The sequence below is a fragment of the Rhinolophus ferrumequinum genome, chromosome 21, assembly GCF_004115265.2.
Source record: "Rhinolophus ferrumequinum isolate MPI-CBG mRhiFer1 chromosome 21, mRhiFer1_v1.p, whole genome shotgun sequence".
In the NCBI taxonomy this organism is placed as follows: domain Eukaryota; kingdom Metazoa; phylum Chordata; class Mammalia; order Chiroptera; family Rhinolophidae; genus Rhinolophus; species Rhinolophus ferrumequinum.
In genome coordinates, this window is record NC_046304.1 from 20,047,423 (window position 1) to 20,065,777 (window position 18,355).

The 18,355-nt window shown below is 47.8% G+C and overlaps 1 protein-coding gene across 1 annotated transcript in view; it reads left to right on the forward strand.

Annotated features, from left to right (window-relative positions):
• Window positions 1–18,355, forward strand: part of RAB11FIP4 (RAB11 family interacting protein 4) — a 101,407-nt gene that overhangs the window by 9,229 nt on the left and 73,823 nt on the right. The window contains exons 2-3 of the mRNA XM_033089934.1: window positions 13,343–13,430; window positions 15,352–15,437. Coding sequence (XP_032945825.1) covers window positions 13,343–13,430; window positions 15,352–15,437 — 174 coding nt within the window. The remainder of the gene's footprint in view (window positions 1–13,342; window positions 13,431–15,351; window positions 15,438–18,355) is intronic.

Genomic DNA, 18,355 nt, shown 5'->3' on the forward strand with positions numbered 1-18,355 from the left:
GAGTTGCACCCTTTAGACTACTCGGAGGATCAAAGATGCCAACTGAGGGCCTGACGCTGGGGTTAGAGCCGGTGGTGGACCCTCCCACAGTGCTTGGAGCGCAGTTCCTCCCCGGAAAGCCATCTTCCAGGACAGGTGCCCCTTCCCTTGCACGATGAGCCCCCTCCCCGCATGGCCAGGAAACCTCCCCCAGAAGGCAGAACAGCCTTGGTCTCACCACCTACCTTCCTTAGAAACGATTAGCCCACCTGTCCTTGGACCCACCCCCACCCTTCCTTCCGGAGCTGGCAACCCAGAGTTCCAAGTGGCATACACACATTGGACTCTCTTTTGGGCCCTTGTTTCAAAACCCTGGAAGGGTCCTTAGAGGTCACCCAGACCCTCACTCTTCCCAGCATGGTCCAGGGGCCAGAAGCATCCTCTTCTCCCAGGAGCTGGTCTCCAAGCCCTCTGTTTCCTCCGGGCTCCCACTGCCCAGGTTTTGAGTGGCACCTTCTAGGGTTATGGTGCATTATGGTGGATTCTGTCTCATCTAACCCTGTAATGCTATGAGTAATTTTTTAAAGAATAAGGAAGAGCTCTATTGTTTTTCCCCCCTGAGTTTAAAAATAATCCAAGGCATTTTTTAAATTCAACCAACTAACAAATGTAGAAAGAAGAGGTAAAAGGACTGGCCATCCCAGCGTATAGAGATAACCTGTGTTAATAGCTTTGTCACCAGCTTCCAGGCATGGATTGTCTATTAAAAACAAAAACTTAAAAAAAGCACTCATTTATCAAGAGTTTGTTCTGTACCAGTTTCCAGGCTAAGTCTTGATGTTGTTTCCTTTGAGTCCTAACGCTCCATGAGGCAGACGTTATGTCTCAGAGAGGTTGAGTCAGTCAGCCTTGATGACACAGCTGATAAATGGAGGAGGTGGGATTTGAGCCCAGCTCTGTCCACTTCCAGAGCTTGGGATTAGTGACATAATATTTCCCCTGGGCATGTAGCAGTATTAAAAGCCATCTACATGCTTTTATACTGTTCCTAGGCTATTTTTACCTCACTCAAAAATACGGCAGAACATCTGGTCCTTCCCTGGGAGATTCGTGGGTGCTGTCTCCCCACAAGGCAGAGTCTGGCCGAGGAGCTGAGGAAACGTGTAGAAGGACGGGACAGATGGAAGGACGGATGCCTAGGTCAGTCCACCTTAGAGACCACACAGGCTTCTGTCCTTTTCATGCCTATTCAGACACCAAACAAAGCCCTCTTGGGTGGCCTAAGGGATTCTGGTCAGCAGCAGCTCAGGCTGTGAATGAGGGACCGGCTTGGTGACACTGGAACACAATTGGGGTGGGGGCAGGGGGGTGTCTCATAAAGGAAGGCATTTCCAGCCCAGGAGGTAGTGGCCTGGCTAGTGTGTGACTGGCCTTTCTGGACGCCTGGCCACTCTGCCCCTCTCCACTGTGCACTCAGCATCTCGTTGCTCATGAAGTCACCCTCCCACCACCACCTGTTACCCCTGCACTCCTTGAGGAGGGGTCCTTCATCAGTTAGGGGCCCCCCAGCTCGAGAACCAGGAACCAATGCAAAATAGTTTAAAGGCTGAGGAAAATGTATTGTTTCTCATAACACACGGGTCCAAGTTAGGGCAGCTCCAGGGCTGGTGCCTTCAGGGGCTCAGAGGCATCATTCGGGGTCCAACCCCCTTCCATTCAGCTTCCTCGGGTAGGCCCAAGTTGGTGGCCACTCTCCAGGAGGGCAAGGAGGGCAAGGAGCATTTCCTGTGGATCATCAGTTTTTTCCCCATCGTCAAAGAAAACCTCTTCTGGAAACCTCCTGCAGGTGTTTCCTCACATCTCATTGGTTAGAAATGTATAACGTGCTTTTGCCTAAACCATAACGTGCTTTTCCACGTGCTTTTCCACATAACGTGCTTTTCCCTCCTTCCTTCCCTTCCCCTCCCCTCCTTCCCTCCTCCCCCTTCTCCGCCCTGCCCCCCCTCCTTTCCCCTATCTCATAACTAACGGGGAAGCCAGTGGCTGCCTCCCTCTCCATTTCTGTGCTTGTTTGGGGGGTGGGGGTGAGGGCTCCAGAATATAGGCTCTATTGTGTGCCCTGACATCAGGCAGCTGGGCTGCCTGGCAAAGTGGATAAACAAGCAACTTCCAGCACATTGCCCTGAGGCCCAGGGGAGGGCTGGAGCCCCCTCTACGGCGGGAGGAGGGCCCCACAGAGCCACGGGGGAGTTTGGACACACCAACCTTACATGCTGTGGGAGGGGGCCAGGCGCTGGCTTCTGGACCTTTGGCTGTAAGATGGGAATGAAGGTTCTCTCACAGGACTATTGGGAGAACTGGAAGGAGTGAGACTTGGGAAGCGCTCACAGAATGCCTGACTCCTGGGACGCGCTCTCCACATGGAGCTGCAGTGATGGTGATGGTGACCGCTGCCTTACTGCCTTCAGTTCTGCCGTCCAGACCTTCAGGACAAAGTGCAGCTGCTGCCACCTGGCTCCCAAGCCCCTCTCCTTCAGATTCTGTCCTCTCTCTCTGGCCTCACACCTTGATGACACCCCCTTTCCTCCCTTGCTCCCTTGCGCTGCCTGTGAGCCCTTCCCCACCATCCCTTTCCAGCAGAAGACTGTCCAGCTAGGCCTGGAATTCATGATGCCCCCACTCCCATTCCATGCCCCAGTGTCCCCACAAGTGTCCCTCAAGGTTAGGGCCTCCAGGCTGGCTGCCCAGAGCAGAGCCTTCAGGCCCGGCAGCTGCCACACCCGGTTCAGGGGCTCCTCCTCAGAAGCCCTTGGAGGGCTCTGTGTGTGTGCAGCACAACTCTGATTGGTGGTCTGGAGCAGCAGGGGCAGCACAGGGCTGAGCAGCTCCCCCCAGAGCTGAGCTGTCCTGAAAGCACTTCCTTGCCTGCCGCAGAGGGTTTCAAGGAACCCGACTGGCCACCGTCCTTGGATGCTCCCTCTGCCCCTGAGGCCCTGCCTCTCCTCTCTTGACCTGCCTGCCTTTTAAGCTAGGAGTTTCAACTACCACCTACCCAAGCCAAGCCCTGGCACTCTTTTTGCAGGTGTAGAAAACCTCAGATGCCCAGCCAAACCTGGTTACCACCCAGGAGAGTAGGACTTGTCACTGAGAGGCCCACAGGGCTAGGAAGGGAAGCAGCCAGAGTGGGGCTGGGCTGGTGAACTGGGGAGCAGAGCACACGCTGTCTGAAGAGTCTGCTGAAACTCAGCTCCGGCCCATGGTAGCTGTGGGGGAATACGGGCCCGGTGTTGCCAAATCATCTGGTTTGTGTGTACAGGTTCCTTAATTTAAAAACATGTTAGCTTTACATATAGTAAAATTCACTTTTGTTGGGGGGTGGGGGGTGGATGTATGAGTCCATGAGTCTTAACCTTTGCATAGATTTCTATAACCACCACCACCAGCACCAGGGTACAGATTCCTGTAACCACCATCGGGGTGCAGAACAGTCCCCCCCAGATTCCCTCTTGCTGCCCCTTTGTAGTCAAACTCTGCCCCCCTCCTTACCCTTGGCAACCACTGATCTGTTTGTTCGCTGTTGTTACGGTTTTGCCTTTTCCACATCATTTGTGACCATTTGAGAATGACTTTCAATCAGCATAATGCATTGAGATCATTCATGCTGTTGGGTGGCAATAGTTTGTTCCTTTTTTATGACAGAGCAGTTTGCTTATCCATTCACCTGTCGGGACATTTGGGATGTTTTCAGGTTTGGCCGACTATGTGTTATATAATGCCGTTGCAGACATTTGTGTGTAGTTTTTTTGTGTCAACATAAGCGTTCATTTCTTTAGGATAAGGAAGTTCTATTCCAAGTTTGCTGGAGTTTTTATCATGAATGGATGTGGAATTTTGTCTGTTGCTTTGTCTGCATCTATCGGGATGATCATGGTGGTTCTTCTTTGGTCACCTTTAGGTCATGTCGATGGATTTTCAAATGTCGGACTAGTCTTGGTGGATAAACCCCACGTGGTCATGGCTGTGTTGTATTATTCATCGATATATATTCTAATATTTTATGAGGATCGTTATGTTTATGCTTATGAGGGATATCGGTCTGTAGTTTTCTTACACTGCTTTTGTCCGGTTTTAGTATCGGGGTATCGCTAACCTCATTAAATGAGTTGAGAAGTGCTCCCTCCTCTTCTGTTTTCTGGAAGAGACTGTGTAGAATTTATTTGTATCTTTCTTAAATGTTTGATGAAACTATTTGGGCCTGATGTCTTCTTTTTTGGAAAGATTTAAACTGTGAACTTGATTGCTTTAATAGTTATAGTACAATTCAGATTACCTTTTATCTTGTGTGAATTTTGGTGGTTTGTGTCTTTCGAAGAATTGGCCTGTTCTAAGTTGTAGAAATTCTGTGCATAGAGGTGTTTATAGTGTTTCTTTATTAACCTTTTAGAAAAAATATATATAATTTTTAGAGAAGTTTTAAGTTTACAACAAAATCGAGAGGGAGGTACAGAGATTTCTCATTTACCCCCTGCCCCCAAATGCATAGCCTCCTCCCCCATTAGCATCACGCACCAGATGGTACATTTTTTACCAAGGATGAACCCACGGTGAGACATCATACTCACCCAAAGTCCATAGTGTACCTTAGGGTTCCCTATGGCGGTGAATGTTCTGTGGGTTTGCACAAATGTATGACATACGTCCATCATTACAATATATAGAGTCTTTTCACTTCCCTAAAAATCCTCTGTACCTAATAACCTTTTAAAGTCTTCAAGACTGTAGTGATATCTGCTTGCATTTCTGATATTGGTCATGTGTGTCTTCTCTCCGTTTTTTGTTAGTTTGGCTAGAGATGCATCAATTTAATCTTTTCAAAGAAACAGATTTTGGTTTCATTGATTTTTCTTTACTGTTCTTCTGTTTTCAGTTTTTCAATTTCGGCTCTTTATTCTTTCTTTGCTTCTTTTTACTTTGGGTTTGAATTTTATGTTGTATTTTTATTGTCATTTAATTTCAAATATCCTCTGAGATTTCTTTGACCTATGGATTAGATAGACATATGTGGTTTAATTGTCAAGTATTTGGGAATTTTCCAGATGTCTTTCTGTTATTGATTTTAGGTTAATTGCATTATGGTCAGAGCACATAGTTTGTATGATTTCAACTCTTTTGAATTTGTTAAGTTTTGTTTAATGGTCCCAAGATATGATCTATCTTGGTGAATGTTTCATGTGCACATGAAAAGAATGTATATTCTGCTATTACTGGGTGACCGTCTTATAAATGTCAATCAGGTTAAGTGGTTAACGGTATTGTTCAGGTCTTTTATATCCTTGTTGATTTTCCATCCAATTAGTTCTATTGATTGAAGGAAGTGAAGTCTCCAACTATAATAGTCAATTTGTTTCTGTTGTTTCTCCTGTCAGTTCTGTTAGTTTTTGCTTCCTAAGTCTTGGAACTCTGTTGTTAGTTGCATGCACATTTAGGATGTCATCTTAGTGGGTTGACCCTTTTATGTAATGTTCCCCTTTTTTAAAAAAGATTTTTATTGGGGAAGGGGAACAGGACCTGATTGGGGAACAGTGTGCACTTCCAGGACCCCTTTCCAAGTCAAGTTGTTGTCCTTTCGATCTTAGTTGTGGAGGGTGCCGTGCAGCTTCAAGTTGTTGTTCTTTCAGTCTTAGTTGTGGAGGGCGCAGCTCAGCCCAGGTCCAGCCACCATTGCTAGTTGCAGAGGGCGCAGCCCACCATCCCTTGCGGGAGTCGAACTGGCAACCTTGTCGTTGAGAGGATGCACACCAACCAACTGAGCCATCTGGGAGGCAGCTCAGCTCAAGGTGCCGTGTTCAATTTTAGTTGCAGGAGGCTCTGCCCACCATCATCCCTTGTGGGAGTCGAGGAATCGAACTGGCAACCTTGTGGTTGAGAGCCCACTGGCCCATGTGGGAATCGAACCGACAGCCTTCGGAGTTAGGAGCATGGAGCTCTAACTGCCTGAGCTACTGGGCCGGCCCGTAATGTTCCTCTTAATCTTTGGTAGTTTTCCTTGTTCAGATTAGATAATTTCTATTATTCTCTCTTCAAGTTCACTAACTGTTTTTTTTCTTTTGTCTGTTTTTTCTGTCCTCTCCATTCTGTTATTGATTCCATCCAGTGAATTTTTTATTTCAGTTTTTTGTATATTTTTTCTTTCTAAAATTTCCATTCAGTTCTTTTTATTTTATTTTAATTTTTTTTATTCGGGAATATTGGGGAACAGTGTGTTTTTCCAAGGCCCATCAGCTCCAAGTCAAGTCGTTGTCCTTCAGTCTAGTTGTGGAGGGCGCAGCTCAGTTCCAAGTCCAGTTGCTGTTTTCAATCTTTAGTTGCAGGGGGCACAGCCCACCATCCCATGGGGGAATTGAACCGGCAGCCTTGTTATTGAGAACTCGTGCTCTAAGCAACTGAGACATCCGTCCACCCCTCTGGAAGCTCAGTGGCAGCTCATTGTCTTCAGTCTAGTTGTGGAGGGCACAGGTCACTGGCCCATGTGGGAATCGAATCAGCAACCCTGTTGTTCAGAGCTCACGCTCTGAACCATCCAGCCTCTCCATTCAGTTCTAGTGTCTACTTTTTTCTGAAAATTTCTATATTTCTATTTGTTTCCAGAGTGTTCACCCTTACTTCATGAAGCATGGTTATGATAACTGCTTTAAAGTCTCTGTCTACTAATGATAACATCTGGGTCATCTTGGCATCGATATTTATTGATTGTCTCCTCCCTTATGCATTGTTGAGCTTGTCTTGTTCTTTTGTATGTCAAGTAATTTTGGATTGTGTCTTGGGCGTTTTGAATATTATATTCTGAGACTCTGGGTCCTGTTAAAATCTAAAGTATGTCAGTGTTTTGTTCGTTTTTTTAATCAGGAAATCAACCCTGTTAGGTTGAAGCCTCAGATCCCAGCCTGCCCTCTGAGCTGTAGTTCCAATGCCAGTTCAGTTTCAAAGCCTTTGAAGCACTATTTGGATCTACTTCAAGTGTGCACTCTCCAGGGGCCATTCTGTTCACTGTCTACACTGTAGTTCTGTTCTCAAAACCTTAGGTATGCTGTTTGGGTTAGATCCATGAATGTGCAGCTTAGGAGTCGGCCGAGAACGTCAAACACAATTTTATGGGATCCTCTTCTTGAGCTCACTCACTCCTCTCTGTGAGCCCCCTCATTCCTTCCGCCCTCAAGCTCCCAGTAATCCCTTTACCTGGTCTTTGGTTAGAAATCTGAGATTTTTGCCTCCCTGTGCTGTTTCACACTTCCCATAACTGATCCACCGGCAGGATGAGGTGGTAAGAGGAAAGAAATCAATAATTGGAATTTCTACTCCTTCCCCCCCCACACGCACTTTGACTCCAGGGACCACATTTCCTAGTTTCTCTTCCTACAGAGAAAGATTTTTCCTCTCTGGGAGTTTTAGGTGCCTGCCTGGCTGCGGTTACCGCTGCCACCACCCAGCTTGGAGCCTGGAGCTTGCCTTGGGGTAGGCCTGGGAGAGGGATTAAAACAAAACAAAACAGGCATTTCTTCCAGTTTCTCTGTCCCAAAAGGGCCCCCTCCCCTGGCCTCTCATCAAAATTACAGAGTTTCTTTTGGAGCTTTTTCTGGTTATACCTGCTGTGTAGTTCTGGGATTTGGGCTACCTGAATCTAGGGTGGAAAATAGGTGAGGAAAAAAAATAAATCAGGAGACTTACTACCACCATCTTCATCTTCCTTCAAGATTTTTATTTATTTCATTCTTTGTTTTTTTTTAACTTCAAGTTTAGTTTTCCTCCCAATCTGTCTGCAACTATTTACTTTTCAGAGTCCAAATCTTAGGGTCTTTGCTCTGGCTATTTCCTTTCTGTATATCACTCTTTCCCTTTATGTCCACATGGCTCACTTTTAAGTCTTTCTTCAAATGGCATCTTCTCAATTAGACCCATCTAAACATACTATTCTCTATAACCAGCTCTGCAACCATTCAAAGCCCTCCCCTCCTGCTATATTTTGTCCACTATCTTCTAAAATACTACAGTACACATTTGTTAAGGTGTATTATTTATTTTCTGTCTCCTCCCTACCTAGAATGTAAGCACCATTACAGCAGGGATTGTGGTCTCTTTCTTCACTGATGTATCTCAGACACCCAAACAAGCCCCAGCTTCAACTAGTAGACTAGTTGCTTTATGTATTCTGTCCAGAGTTTTCATTTATAATCAGTGGAAGAGATAAATGTAGTGTACTGACTCCATCTTAACCCAAAATTGTAAGATTGTCTATAAGTTGCATTTGGGATGCTGGTTGGAGACCGCTGTTTTAACAACACATTTTAAATTACACGTTTTCTCTTAAATACATCAGGTCCTTGCTTGAACGTAGAGTCGTTCAACGTCATTTTGTTATAGCATTGACGAGATGCCGTATTTATATCAATTAGCCTGTGGTAAAATTGGTTGCGTTATACATTGTACATCATTTCACTTAAAGTCTCAGAACCTATTGACAACATTAAGTGAGGACTTACTGTATTCAAATTCTTAACCAAAGGTTCTCTGTACCCATGCCAGTTTTTCTAGGTGAAAAGAGAGCAAAATACAAATTTATTCTTTCTCTGGTCAGAGCAAGCCCCCAGACTTGTCATAATAATAACAGTGATTATACTTACATTAGTAGAAATAATAATTATTGGTAAAGTGCATGAACTCTGGAGCCAGGCTACCTGTGTTGAAATCCCAACTCTGCCTCTTACTAGTTGTGGGACTTTAACCCTCAATGATTTAGCCTTTCTGTGCCTCAGTTTCCTCACCTGTACAATGGGAATAAAAATTGTATCTACCTCTGAAGTGGTTGTGAGGATTCAGTGAATCCATACGTATAGAGTGCTTAGAACAGGCAAAGGAAGAGTTACAAAGCATTTGCTTGCTTAATAATATAATGGCTAATGTTTATTAGGCCCTTTACCTGCAGACTGAGCCAACTTATCTCCCTTGTTCAGATAAGGCAGCTGAGACCTCAGAGAGGCAAACAGCTTGTTTGACTCCATCTGGCTTGCAGATCTCGAAATTGGGGAGGCGTGGGTGGCTGGGCACAGGCTCCGTCCGGGAGGATCTGGCTGGTGATCAAGCAGAGAACAGCAGCAACGTCGTCTGGCCTGAGCTCGAAGAGATGTGACCCGGGGGAATGAGTGGGGGGAAAATCAGGCTAAAGAGAAAGGCAACAGAAATAGAAGGGGAAGCCTGGTAATTGAGTGGCGCCAAAACGGAAAGAGCAATATTTTACTGCCAGTGAGACAACCAGTTTCCCCGGCAGCTAGCTTTGCAGCCCAGCTGTGTGCCCCAGTGACAACAGCTGCTTGTGCAGTCCCCGCCAGGCTCAGTGTCCCCATCGCTCCTGACCTGGGTGCCGAGTGCATACCCCCCCGGTGCCCAGCCATGCATGGTGTGTGTACCACCGGGGGGGACCCCGGCACTCTGTGGCCCCAGTTCACCACGAAGACCACGTGTGGGTGTTTATTTGCTGAACTCACTGTGTGACCTTGAGCAAGCCCACCCCTCCCTGGGACTTGGTCTCCCTGTTTATAAAATGAAGGGCTAGGTCAGCTGAATGCACCCCTCGAGTGCATTGGCGAAATGTTATCTAATGTCCAGGAAAGCTGAGACTCTTGGTGATCACGGTGAGGGGTTCCAGCCATAAGAGGTAAAACTCCTTTGATACACAGGCAGTAGGGGATTGAAACTACATAAGGCTGCAGACAACCAGATAAGAGCCTGCCTCTGCAGGAAGACAGTAGAGTGCAGGGGTCAAGGCAGAGTTACCACTGCAATGACTCCCTAAATGTCTAACCTCTCTGAACCTCAGTCTCCTCAACTGTAAAATGAGAGACTAATAGTAGCTACTCTTAAGGTGGTTGTGAGGATTAGATGAGACTAACTACAGCCAGAGTTTAGCACCGGGCTATAGCCTATGGCAAGCCCTCCAGAAACCCAGCAAGGATTTTAATATTCCCCATATAAGCTATGCTATTATTTATTTTTTTAAAAAATCATTGCACCTACAATTATGGTATTTATTGATTAATTGGTGTTTATTGTTATAATAATTCTACAGTGGTCCTGCCTGTTCTCTAAAGGGCTGTTCGGCAGTTGACATGGCACTTTCACATCCGTTACTTTCTGGGATCTCCACTCTTTGGAGAGCCCTCTGAGAGTCTCCTGGGCCGCAGCCTAGGGTGCTTGCAGTGGCCTTCAGAACCCCATCTGTCTGTTGTCATCGAATACCTCCTCACCTCAGGCTGGCTCAGGGGGGACCCACAGTCTGGCCCACACGTATCTCCCAACCCCAGGGAGTCACAAACCACGTGGATTACAGACCCGAATCCACAGGCTGCTGCCTCTTAGGTGGACGTGTGGTTGGGGCTTCTCATCAGCCACTCAGCACTCGGTGACTCTGCCCTTGACTTGCCTCAGAGATAATTAAGGCACAGCCCCCGACCTTGGGGGGGGATTGTAGTCGTAAGCAAGCGCCAGGAGGCTGAGGCTACCAGGTGCCCCAGCCCATCCCTGTATTCATAGACTCCCTACAATGCCAGTAATGAGAGCACAGGAGGAGAGGAGGCGCGGTGCAGCTGGGGTGGTGGGTGGGCTCCCGAAAGCCCTGCAGGTGGCACCTGGGCATTGCTATTCTCAGAAGCCACGTATTGCCTGGCAGTGTCAGAGGCTGTTTTGGCTTGAGGGGGTGGGGTGGTGGAGGGCAGCTGCAATGCTGAGGATATTCCTGCTGAGGAGGGAGCTGGCACAAAGCTATCTTCCTCCTTCACTGGAATTCCTCAGGCATTTCCAGAGAGCCTGCTAGGTACCAGGTTCAGGGGGTAGGGGTCACCCCTCAACCCCAGACTCACACCCAAGTGGACTAGCGGGCCACCAGCTCAGGGAGGGAGGAGAGAGGCTTGTGTAAGGTCTGTCCTTACTCATTGATCATTTTCCAGAGCCCACTGGGCACATCCCCATCATGCCAGGCCACTGGCAGTAAGTGACCAGGGCTTTAGACCCCCGCTGCAAGTGCCACACTGGAAGTGTCCCGTGGGCATGCAGGAAACATGGTCCTTATGAATAGACGAATCCCCCAACATGCCTTGGGCATCAGAGCATGCGTGCGGTGGGGGTGCAGGCTGGAGGGTGTCTGCCATGACAGTACTAACAAGAACAGTGACAGAATCCCTTTCCTACAGGCTGTGCTCTACAGTTTCCAAAATGCTTTCATAGGCATCACCTGCAGCCTAGCTCAAAAGGAGCCTGGGAGAAAGCTTTAGGTACTGGTGGTGGTTATGGGTGTGGGGAGGGCAAGTACCTGAGGATGAGCACGTGTGTATCTGTGTGACCATGTATGTGGTTCGCCATCAGCCCCCAGCAGAGTGCCCAGCGTGCAGGGGTGCCCAGTCTTTGCTTGTTGAATGAGTGAGTGAGTGAATGAATGCATGAATGAATGCTTGTATGTGTGCTGTAAAGGGGCTGCCACTAACTTACAGGCTGATTTAGAAGTGGGCTTCTGGGAGAAATAGCAAGAAGTTGAATTTCAGGTGCTGGAAAATGTAGGGGGAAAAAATGGCTCCAATTAATTAATTACAAAAGGGAGATCTGAAAAAATTGACCGTTGCCAAAAACAAGGAAAAAATACCCAGAGCTCATAAGTTTGAAGTCAGTTGCTCTGGTTAAAGACTTAATTAAGACATCATTACAGAGAATAATTTGGCAACTGTTTTCAAAAGCCCTAAAAACTTAGATGTTTTGGAGAACCATTTATATTCATTTACTCAACAAATACCGTGTTTTCCCCGAAAATCAGACCTAGTCAGACAATCAGCTCTAATGCATCTTTTGGAGGAAAAATTAATATAAGACCTGGTCTTATTTTACTATAATATAAGACCAGGTCTTTAATATAATATAATAAAATATAATATAATACCAGGTCTTATTTTAATTTTTGCTCCAAAAGACGCACTAGAGCTAATGGTCCAGTTAGGTCTTATTTTCGGGGAAACACGGTATTTATGAAGCTTCTACAATGTGCCAGTCATGATGTGAGCTACTAGGTACACAGTGGTGATTAAAACAGATATGATCGTTGCCCTCAGGGAGCTTATTTTCTAGAGGGAAGATAACAAATTGATAAAATTATCCCATAAATATATAATTACACAATGCAATAAATGATTTGAAGGGAAAGTATAGGGTGCTACATGACAGGGTAACAGCAGGATGGGCCCTAATTAGACGCGAATGGTCAGGACAGGCTTGTCTGGCGGAGAAACATTGAATAGACATTAAATGGAGACCCGAAGGATGAATAGATGTCAGATGATGAATGGGGAGGATAAGCATTTGAAATATAGAGAACAGCATGTGCAAAGGCCCTGAGGCAGAAAAGAGCTTGATTTGCTTGAAGAGTTGAGTAAAGGCCAGTGTGGCTGGAATGCAGTGAGTAACAGAAAGAGTGGAGGAGATGGGGCTGGAGAGGCCAGATCACATAGGGCCTTGCAGGCCATGTTACAGAGTTGGATTTTATCCTGAGTGTAGTGGACACTCAGCAGAAGGTTTTAAGCAAGGGAGTCGGTGACGTGATCCAGTTGAAGTGGAGAATGAATTGTGGTCTGAAAGTGGAAGAAAGTAGATGAATTAGGAGATTTGCATAGACAGGGAGAGAGATGATGATGGCTGTGGGACCCCAGGGTTGATGTAGAAAGGAACGTAGCTTTGGGATACAGTTTTGGGGTATGGATTGGATGTGGGTGAGAGGAAGCTGTCCTAAAGATGCTGACATAATTATTTCCTCCTTGTAGACAAAGGGGAATTTGACCAAAGGTCTCTCAGAACTACTACAAACTACAAAGAAAAAAAAAAGTCAAAACTATGTGTTGAAAAGTGGGAAATGGCAAGGTTTTGATTCATTTTCTTTTCTAGAGTTTCTGTGGTGAGTTTGTATTATTTTTGTATGAAAGACATCATTAAGTGAAAAAGCAAAGCAGAGTGATTGCTTTCCACGTGCCAGTCTTTGTGGGAAGGACTTGAAGAGGACGATCAGCCCAAACAAATGGTTTTCTCAACACTGAGGTGTTGGCGTTGCTTTTCCTCATGGGTGTTCTCTGTCAGCCGCAGGAGAACAAAGTGGCCTGACCGCTCTCTGGGGCTGGCGCTGACCCCAGGTTGTGGGGAGGAGGGCTAGGAGACAACTGCAGGTATCACCTAGGCTCAGTTGAAACCTCCCTCCATCCCAGCCTCCTGGCCAGCCTTACCGTAAACCCTCTGGGGCATTTCTGGGGAGCTCATGCCTGTCACTTCTTTCTTTCCACAGGTGGAAAAACTTGTGAAATATTTGGATCCCAATGATCTGGGAAGAATCAATTTCAAGGACTTTTGCCGGGGGGTGTTCGCCATGAAAGGTGAGGTCTTCTGGGAGAGGGGGGTCCTCGGAGCGCTCAGGATCCTGTCCAGCTGCAGAGGCTGGCATGACTTGGGTTTCAGCTCAGAGTCCTCCCCACGGGGGTCCCAGGAGCCCAGGATGAGTTCCAGAAATGGCTGTGCTCCTGGCTCCCTATAGGGGCTGTGGAGATGGGCTGTCTCTGAACCTCTGCTGTGGAGTTCCACACCCAGAGCCAGGCATGCCCGAATGGCCAGTCAGTCATTTCTTCCCTTCCTGTTGCCTGTCCCCCTTGGGGGAAGGACCCCCTCTGCTTTCCTTTTGTCTGTCTCCTTCCTCCTCCCAAAGGAGGTCATCTCCCTCTAAACCAAGCTCGGGAAGGACCCCCTCTGCTTTCCTTTTGTCTGTCTCCTTCCTCCTCCCAAAGGAGGTCATCTCCCTCTAAACCAAGCTCCTGAGGAGTTTCCTAGGACTTGAAGTTTTAAAACCAGGAGAATTCTGGGCAAAACTGGACAGAGCTGGCGCCCCTATTCCCCTTCCCTCCCTTTAAGTTTCCTTCATTGGTTTCCTACCACCTCTCCTTCTCTAACCGCCTCCAAATCCTTCCTTTCTTCCCTGCTCCTCTTCTTTAACCTTTCCACTGCATTAATTGATATCAAGTTTGTTCTCCAAAATGTATCAAAAATCCACAGAAAATAATTACAGTATTTAAATTTTTAAGGAAATGAAGTTAAGGTGCTACATTTTATTAAATTAAATGATTACTTTAAAGTACAAAATTTTCCTATTGTTATTCATTCTTGAAAAACACAAAAATATAGAAAAATATACATCTGCTTTCTTAAACTTCCTTTCTGGAACACTGAGCTCGTGGGGTAAAGTCGAATGCTACAGTCTGTGGCATGGAAATATCATTCGACTATAGACGAACATCGCAGAGTTAAGGAGGCAATATAAATTCCCCTCTTTTTCCCCCCAATTCAAAGGCAGTTGTGGGAGACCCCAGGAATATGGGATCAGAATATGGCCACTTCTACCACCAACTATTTGCTTAGAGAAGGGAGCTCAGGTCACCAGCAGGTGACTTGCTACGGTGGCCTCCCTGGCTGCAGAGAGAACACAGTTCACTCCTAGGAGTCCTGAGGCCTCCCTGTTATTCATGAAGGAAGCCAAGGTTCCCTGTCTGTGTGGCCAGGATGAATCCTTTTCTGTGGGGTAGCCTGAGTTCTGGAAGGAAGCAGGAATTACTGCCATAGATGTGAGGGGCAAAGGGAAATGAGCTGAGAGTTTGGGGGGATTGCGCACAGCAGGCCCCCGATAAATGTTTGTGAATGGAGTTGACTCTCTAGGGCACCACTCACTGTACCTGTCATGTGCCCACGCGAGGTACTTTGCAAGTTTTGACCACCTTTGTCCCATTTGATTTCGGTGCCTTTGCTCGGGAACTGAGGAGGGAGGCCACCTGTGTAACTGAGTCAGCCGGAGGTAGAGCCTGACGGTGACCCTATCCTAGGTTCTGGAGTTTGCAGGGCTGCAGAGGGCCTCCGCTTCAGGGTGATGTATGCATTGGGGGCCCCTGCGAACCAGGCAGGGTGTATTGTCTTATACCCCTTCCTCCAGGAAGGCCTTCTTGACTCCCTTCGCCCCCAGCCTGCCCTCCACGTTTGGGAGTCTCTTTTCTGTGTGTTCCCTGTTGGGGTTAGTCCCAGTGGAAGAACATCTGGAGAGCAAGGACCTGTCTCAGCTCCCTCCGCAGAGCCCCGGGCCGGCTTGTCTACAGCCTGGGAGTTCCATCTCTGCCTTTGAATGATGAGCTGGCCTCCCGGAAGCTCAGGCCATCTTCCTCCCCATGGCCCTTCCCACCCCAGACCTGTTAATCAGAAGCAGAGCTACCATGCCCGGCTGAGGCTCTGACCCTCTGCTGTCCGTCTGTCCATCCACAGGGTGCGAGGCGCTGCTGAAGGACGTGCTGTCCGTGGAGAGCGCGGGGACGCTGCCCTGCGCACCGGAGATCCCAGAAGTGGAGCAGGTAGGAGAGGGCAGCCTTGGGCCCCTCCGCACTCAGGAGTGGTGGCACCTCCTGCGGCCCTTCTTGCCCTTCTTGGTCTTCTTGCCTTGGCTTCACCTTTTTGGTGCCTAGGAGCCCGTGAGCCACCTCTGAGGACCCTTGGCTTCCAAATCAAGAAATAGTTTTGGGGACCAGAGCAATGAAGCCCCCTGGGAAGCCACTGCAGAGAGTGTAGGGGCTGGGGGGGGTCCTCACAGAGCACCTGTACTCTCCCTCTGTGGTACCAAGGAGAAACTGAGCCCAGAGAGGGAAAGGGACAGGCTCAGGGTCAGCAGCACGCAAGATGACAATATGTTTCTTTTCTCCTGTGCCACACTGCACTGAGCCGACAGGTCTCAGGGTGGTTTTTGTTTTTGTTTTTGTTTTTTCTAAACAACCACCAACAGTTCCCCAGTTCTCTGACACCAAGTGGGTGTCCAGCAACTCTGTTCAGTTCTGACACTAACAACCCAGAGTTGGTACAGACCCAGGGACAAGGACTCAGTCCCACAAGATTGCCCCACTTGGGGGCAGCCGCAAATGGGACGTTCAGGCTCCCTGTACCTCTGTTGGTTGACTAGAAATGTGGGAGTTCCCATGACCCTGCTCAGGTTCAGTAATTCACTGGAACAACTCACAGAACTCAGGACAATACTATTATTTACTGTCAAATGAACTCAAAAAGAATCTGGAGGCTTTGGCTTGAAGCAAATGATAAAGATTTTTTCAAGGGTCTTAGGATTTGCACACTAGAAACACAAGTAGGCAGTAAGTACCGAGACGTGTTCCAAAGGAGAAAAAGCTGAGAATTCTTATAATAAAAGTTTCATTCTTGAGAAGAATCAGCCCTGCATTCTCAACCTCTGACTCGGTCTGAGATGGTAACTGTCTAGATGACCAGTAAAAAAGATGACTAGATAAAGCTGTCAGGTGGTCTGGATAGGTAAACATTCTTTTCTTAGTCCTTCAGTGGGTAACCAGAGGGTATCTGGCTGATTGATGTGTATCTAGGCATTGATGCAGGACGGGAAAGTTCAAAAGTTTAAGTTCCAAGGCCAGTTAAAACAAGAATAAAATTGTTGCCTCATGTCTCAATGTACTTGATTTTAGTAATTTAGCGGCTTGAGTAAGTATAGTGACTCCATTTTATTTCTTCCCTCTTCCTCATTACGGTTATATGTTTATTATAAAGGACAGAACTTAGGAACTGCCAGATGGGAAAGAAGCATAGGGCAAGGTATGGGCTGGGTTTCTGGGTGGGAATTCCTGTCCGTTCTCAGAATTTTTTTTCCGCTTTCCCCTTCCCGAATCCTGAGATAGAAACTGTTTTCTGTTCTCCACAATGAATCGTTTCCACAAAATGATGGCCGATACTACCAACCACCTGGGTTCAAGGAGCTGATTTTCCCGATTTCCCGACCAACTTTTCTCTGGATTCGGGAACGGAAAAGTGAAAAATTTCCTGAGAACGGGCAGGAATTCCCACCCGGAAACCCTATCCATATCCCACTTTGGCTACTGACTAACCATGCAAACTAGGGCAAGTTACTTAATCCCTCTGAGCCTCAGTTTCCTCAGCTGTAAAGCAGGGCTTGCCATACCAATCCGGAGGACTTGGGAAAATTCAGTGAGAAAACAGACTGCTTCATACATGAGAATTCCCTGCCTCCTCTTGCTGTATCTTGGAGATTAGTATTAGAAAGTGGTACTGAAGTTACAGGTGCTCCTTGACTTACGTACGATGGGTTAACGTCGTAAGTTGGAAATATCCTTCCTTTGAAAAAGCGTTTAATACACCTGAGCAGGAGCGCTTAGCCGAGCCGACCGTACACGTGCTCAGAACAGCCACACTAGCCTACAGCTGGGTAAAAGCACCTAACACGGGGGACAACACACTGTGGAGTAGCGGTGGCTGGTCACCGCGCCCAGGCCTGGGGATCACGTGGCCGACTGGGCTCTCTGCTGCTGCCGCCCAGCGTCACGGGAGTAATGTGACGCGTATCGCCAGCCCCGGAAAGGAGCAAAACCCAAAACGCGAAGTATGGTTTCTACCGAATGTGCATCGCTTTCGCACCATCGTCAAGTCGAAAAATCATAAGTCGAACCATTCTGAGTCAGGGACTGTCTGTCCAGTTTGCATCTTTCATTTCACCATGGATACTGGTGTTTCAAAATTACGTCAAAACAAAGGCCTGCCCGTGAGGAGGCAGAGGCCAGAGTGGAGCCGTGGCCGGGACTTCCCTAGCCATGGTACCCGGGTGGTATTCCGGTCATGGGCTGCTTTCCGGGGGGGCCCCCCACTAGGCCATCCACACTTCTAGAAAAGACAGCTTGTGGAGAAAGGGTGGGAAATAGGCACAGAAGAGCTGGCTTGTTTTTAGAGCAATATCGTTTTCCCAAAATACAACATCTGGCGGGTGTAGTAACGCAAGGATCACGTCAGTTGAATTTCAGCAACCCCAGTGCTCCCCTCACTTCCTCTCTCTCAGGACTTGTACGCACACAGGCTTTCATTTCCTCTGGTGTAAGCCCTCCTGGGTGAACTCTTTTCTGCCCTCCACGTGGTCTGGCCCTTACAGGTGGCCCAAGCCCAGCGAGGTGGGGCCTGATCGCTGGACACAGTGGGTAGCCTTGCCGGTGAGCGCCCGCTGGCACAGCGTGGCTGACCTGAACTGTTTCTCACCATGGGCTCCCGTGTGCTGGCAGGGAGGTGAGGGGGACAGTTCAAAGGCCAGTGTGCTGGGCCGCTGGGCTCCTGAGGTGATGGGTCTCGAAGGCCCTGTGACAGGAATGAACCCCCTTACTGCCTCTGGCTCCTGTAATGTTCAGCTCTGGGCTCCATTTGGCTGAAGGCCAGGAGGGGCAAGACCACAGCTCTTCAGGTGGGAGGTGTTGGGGGG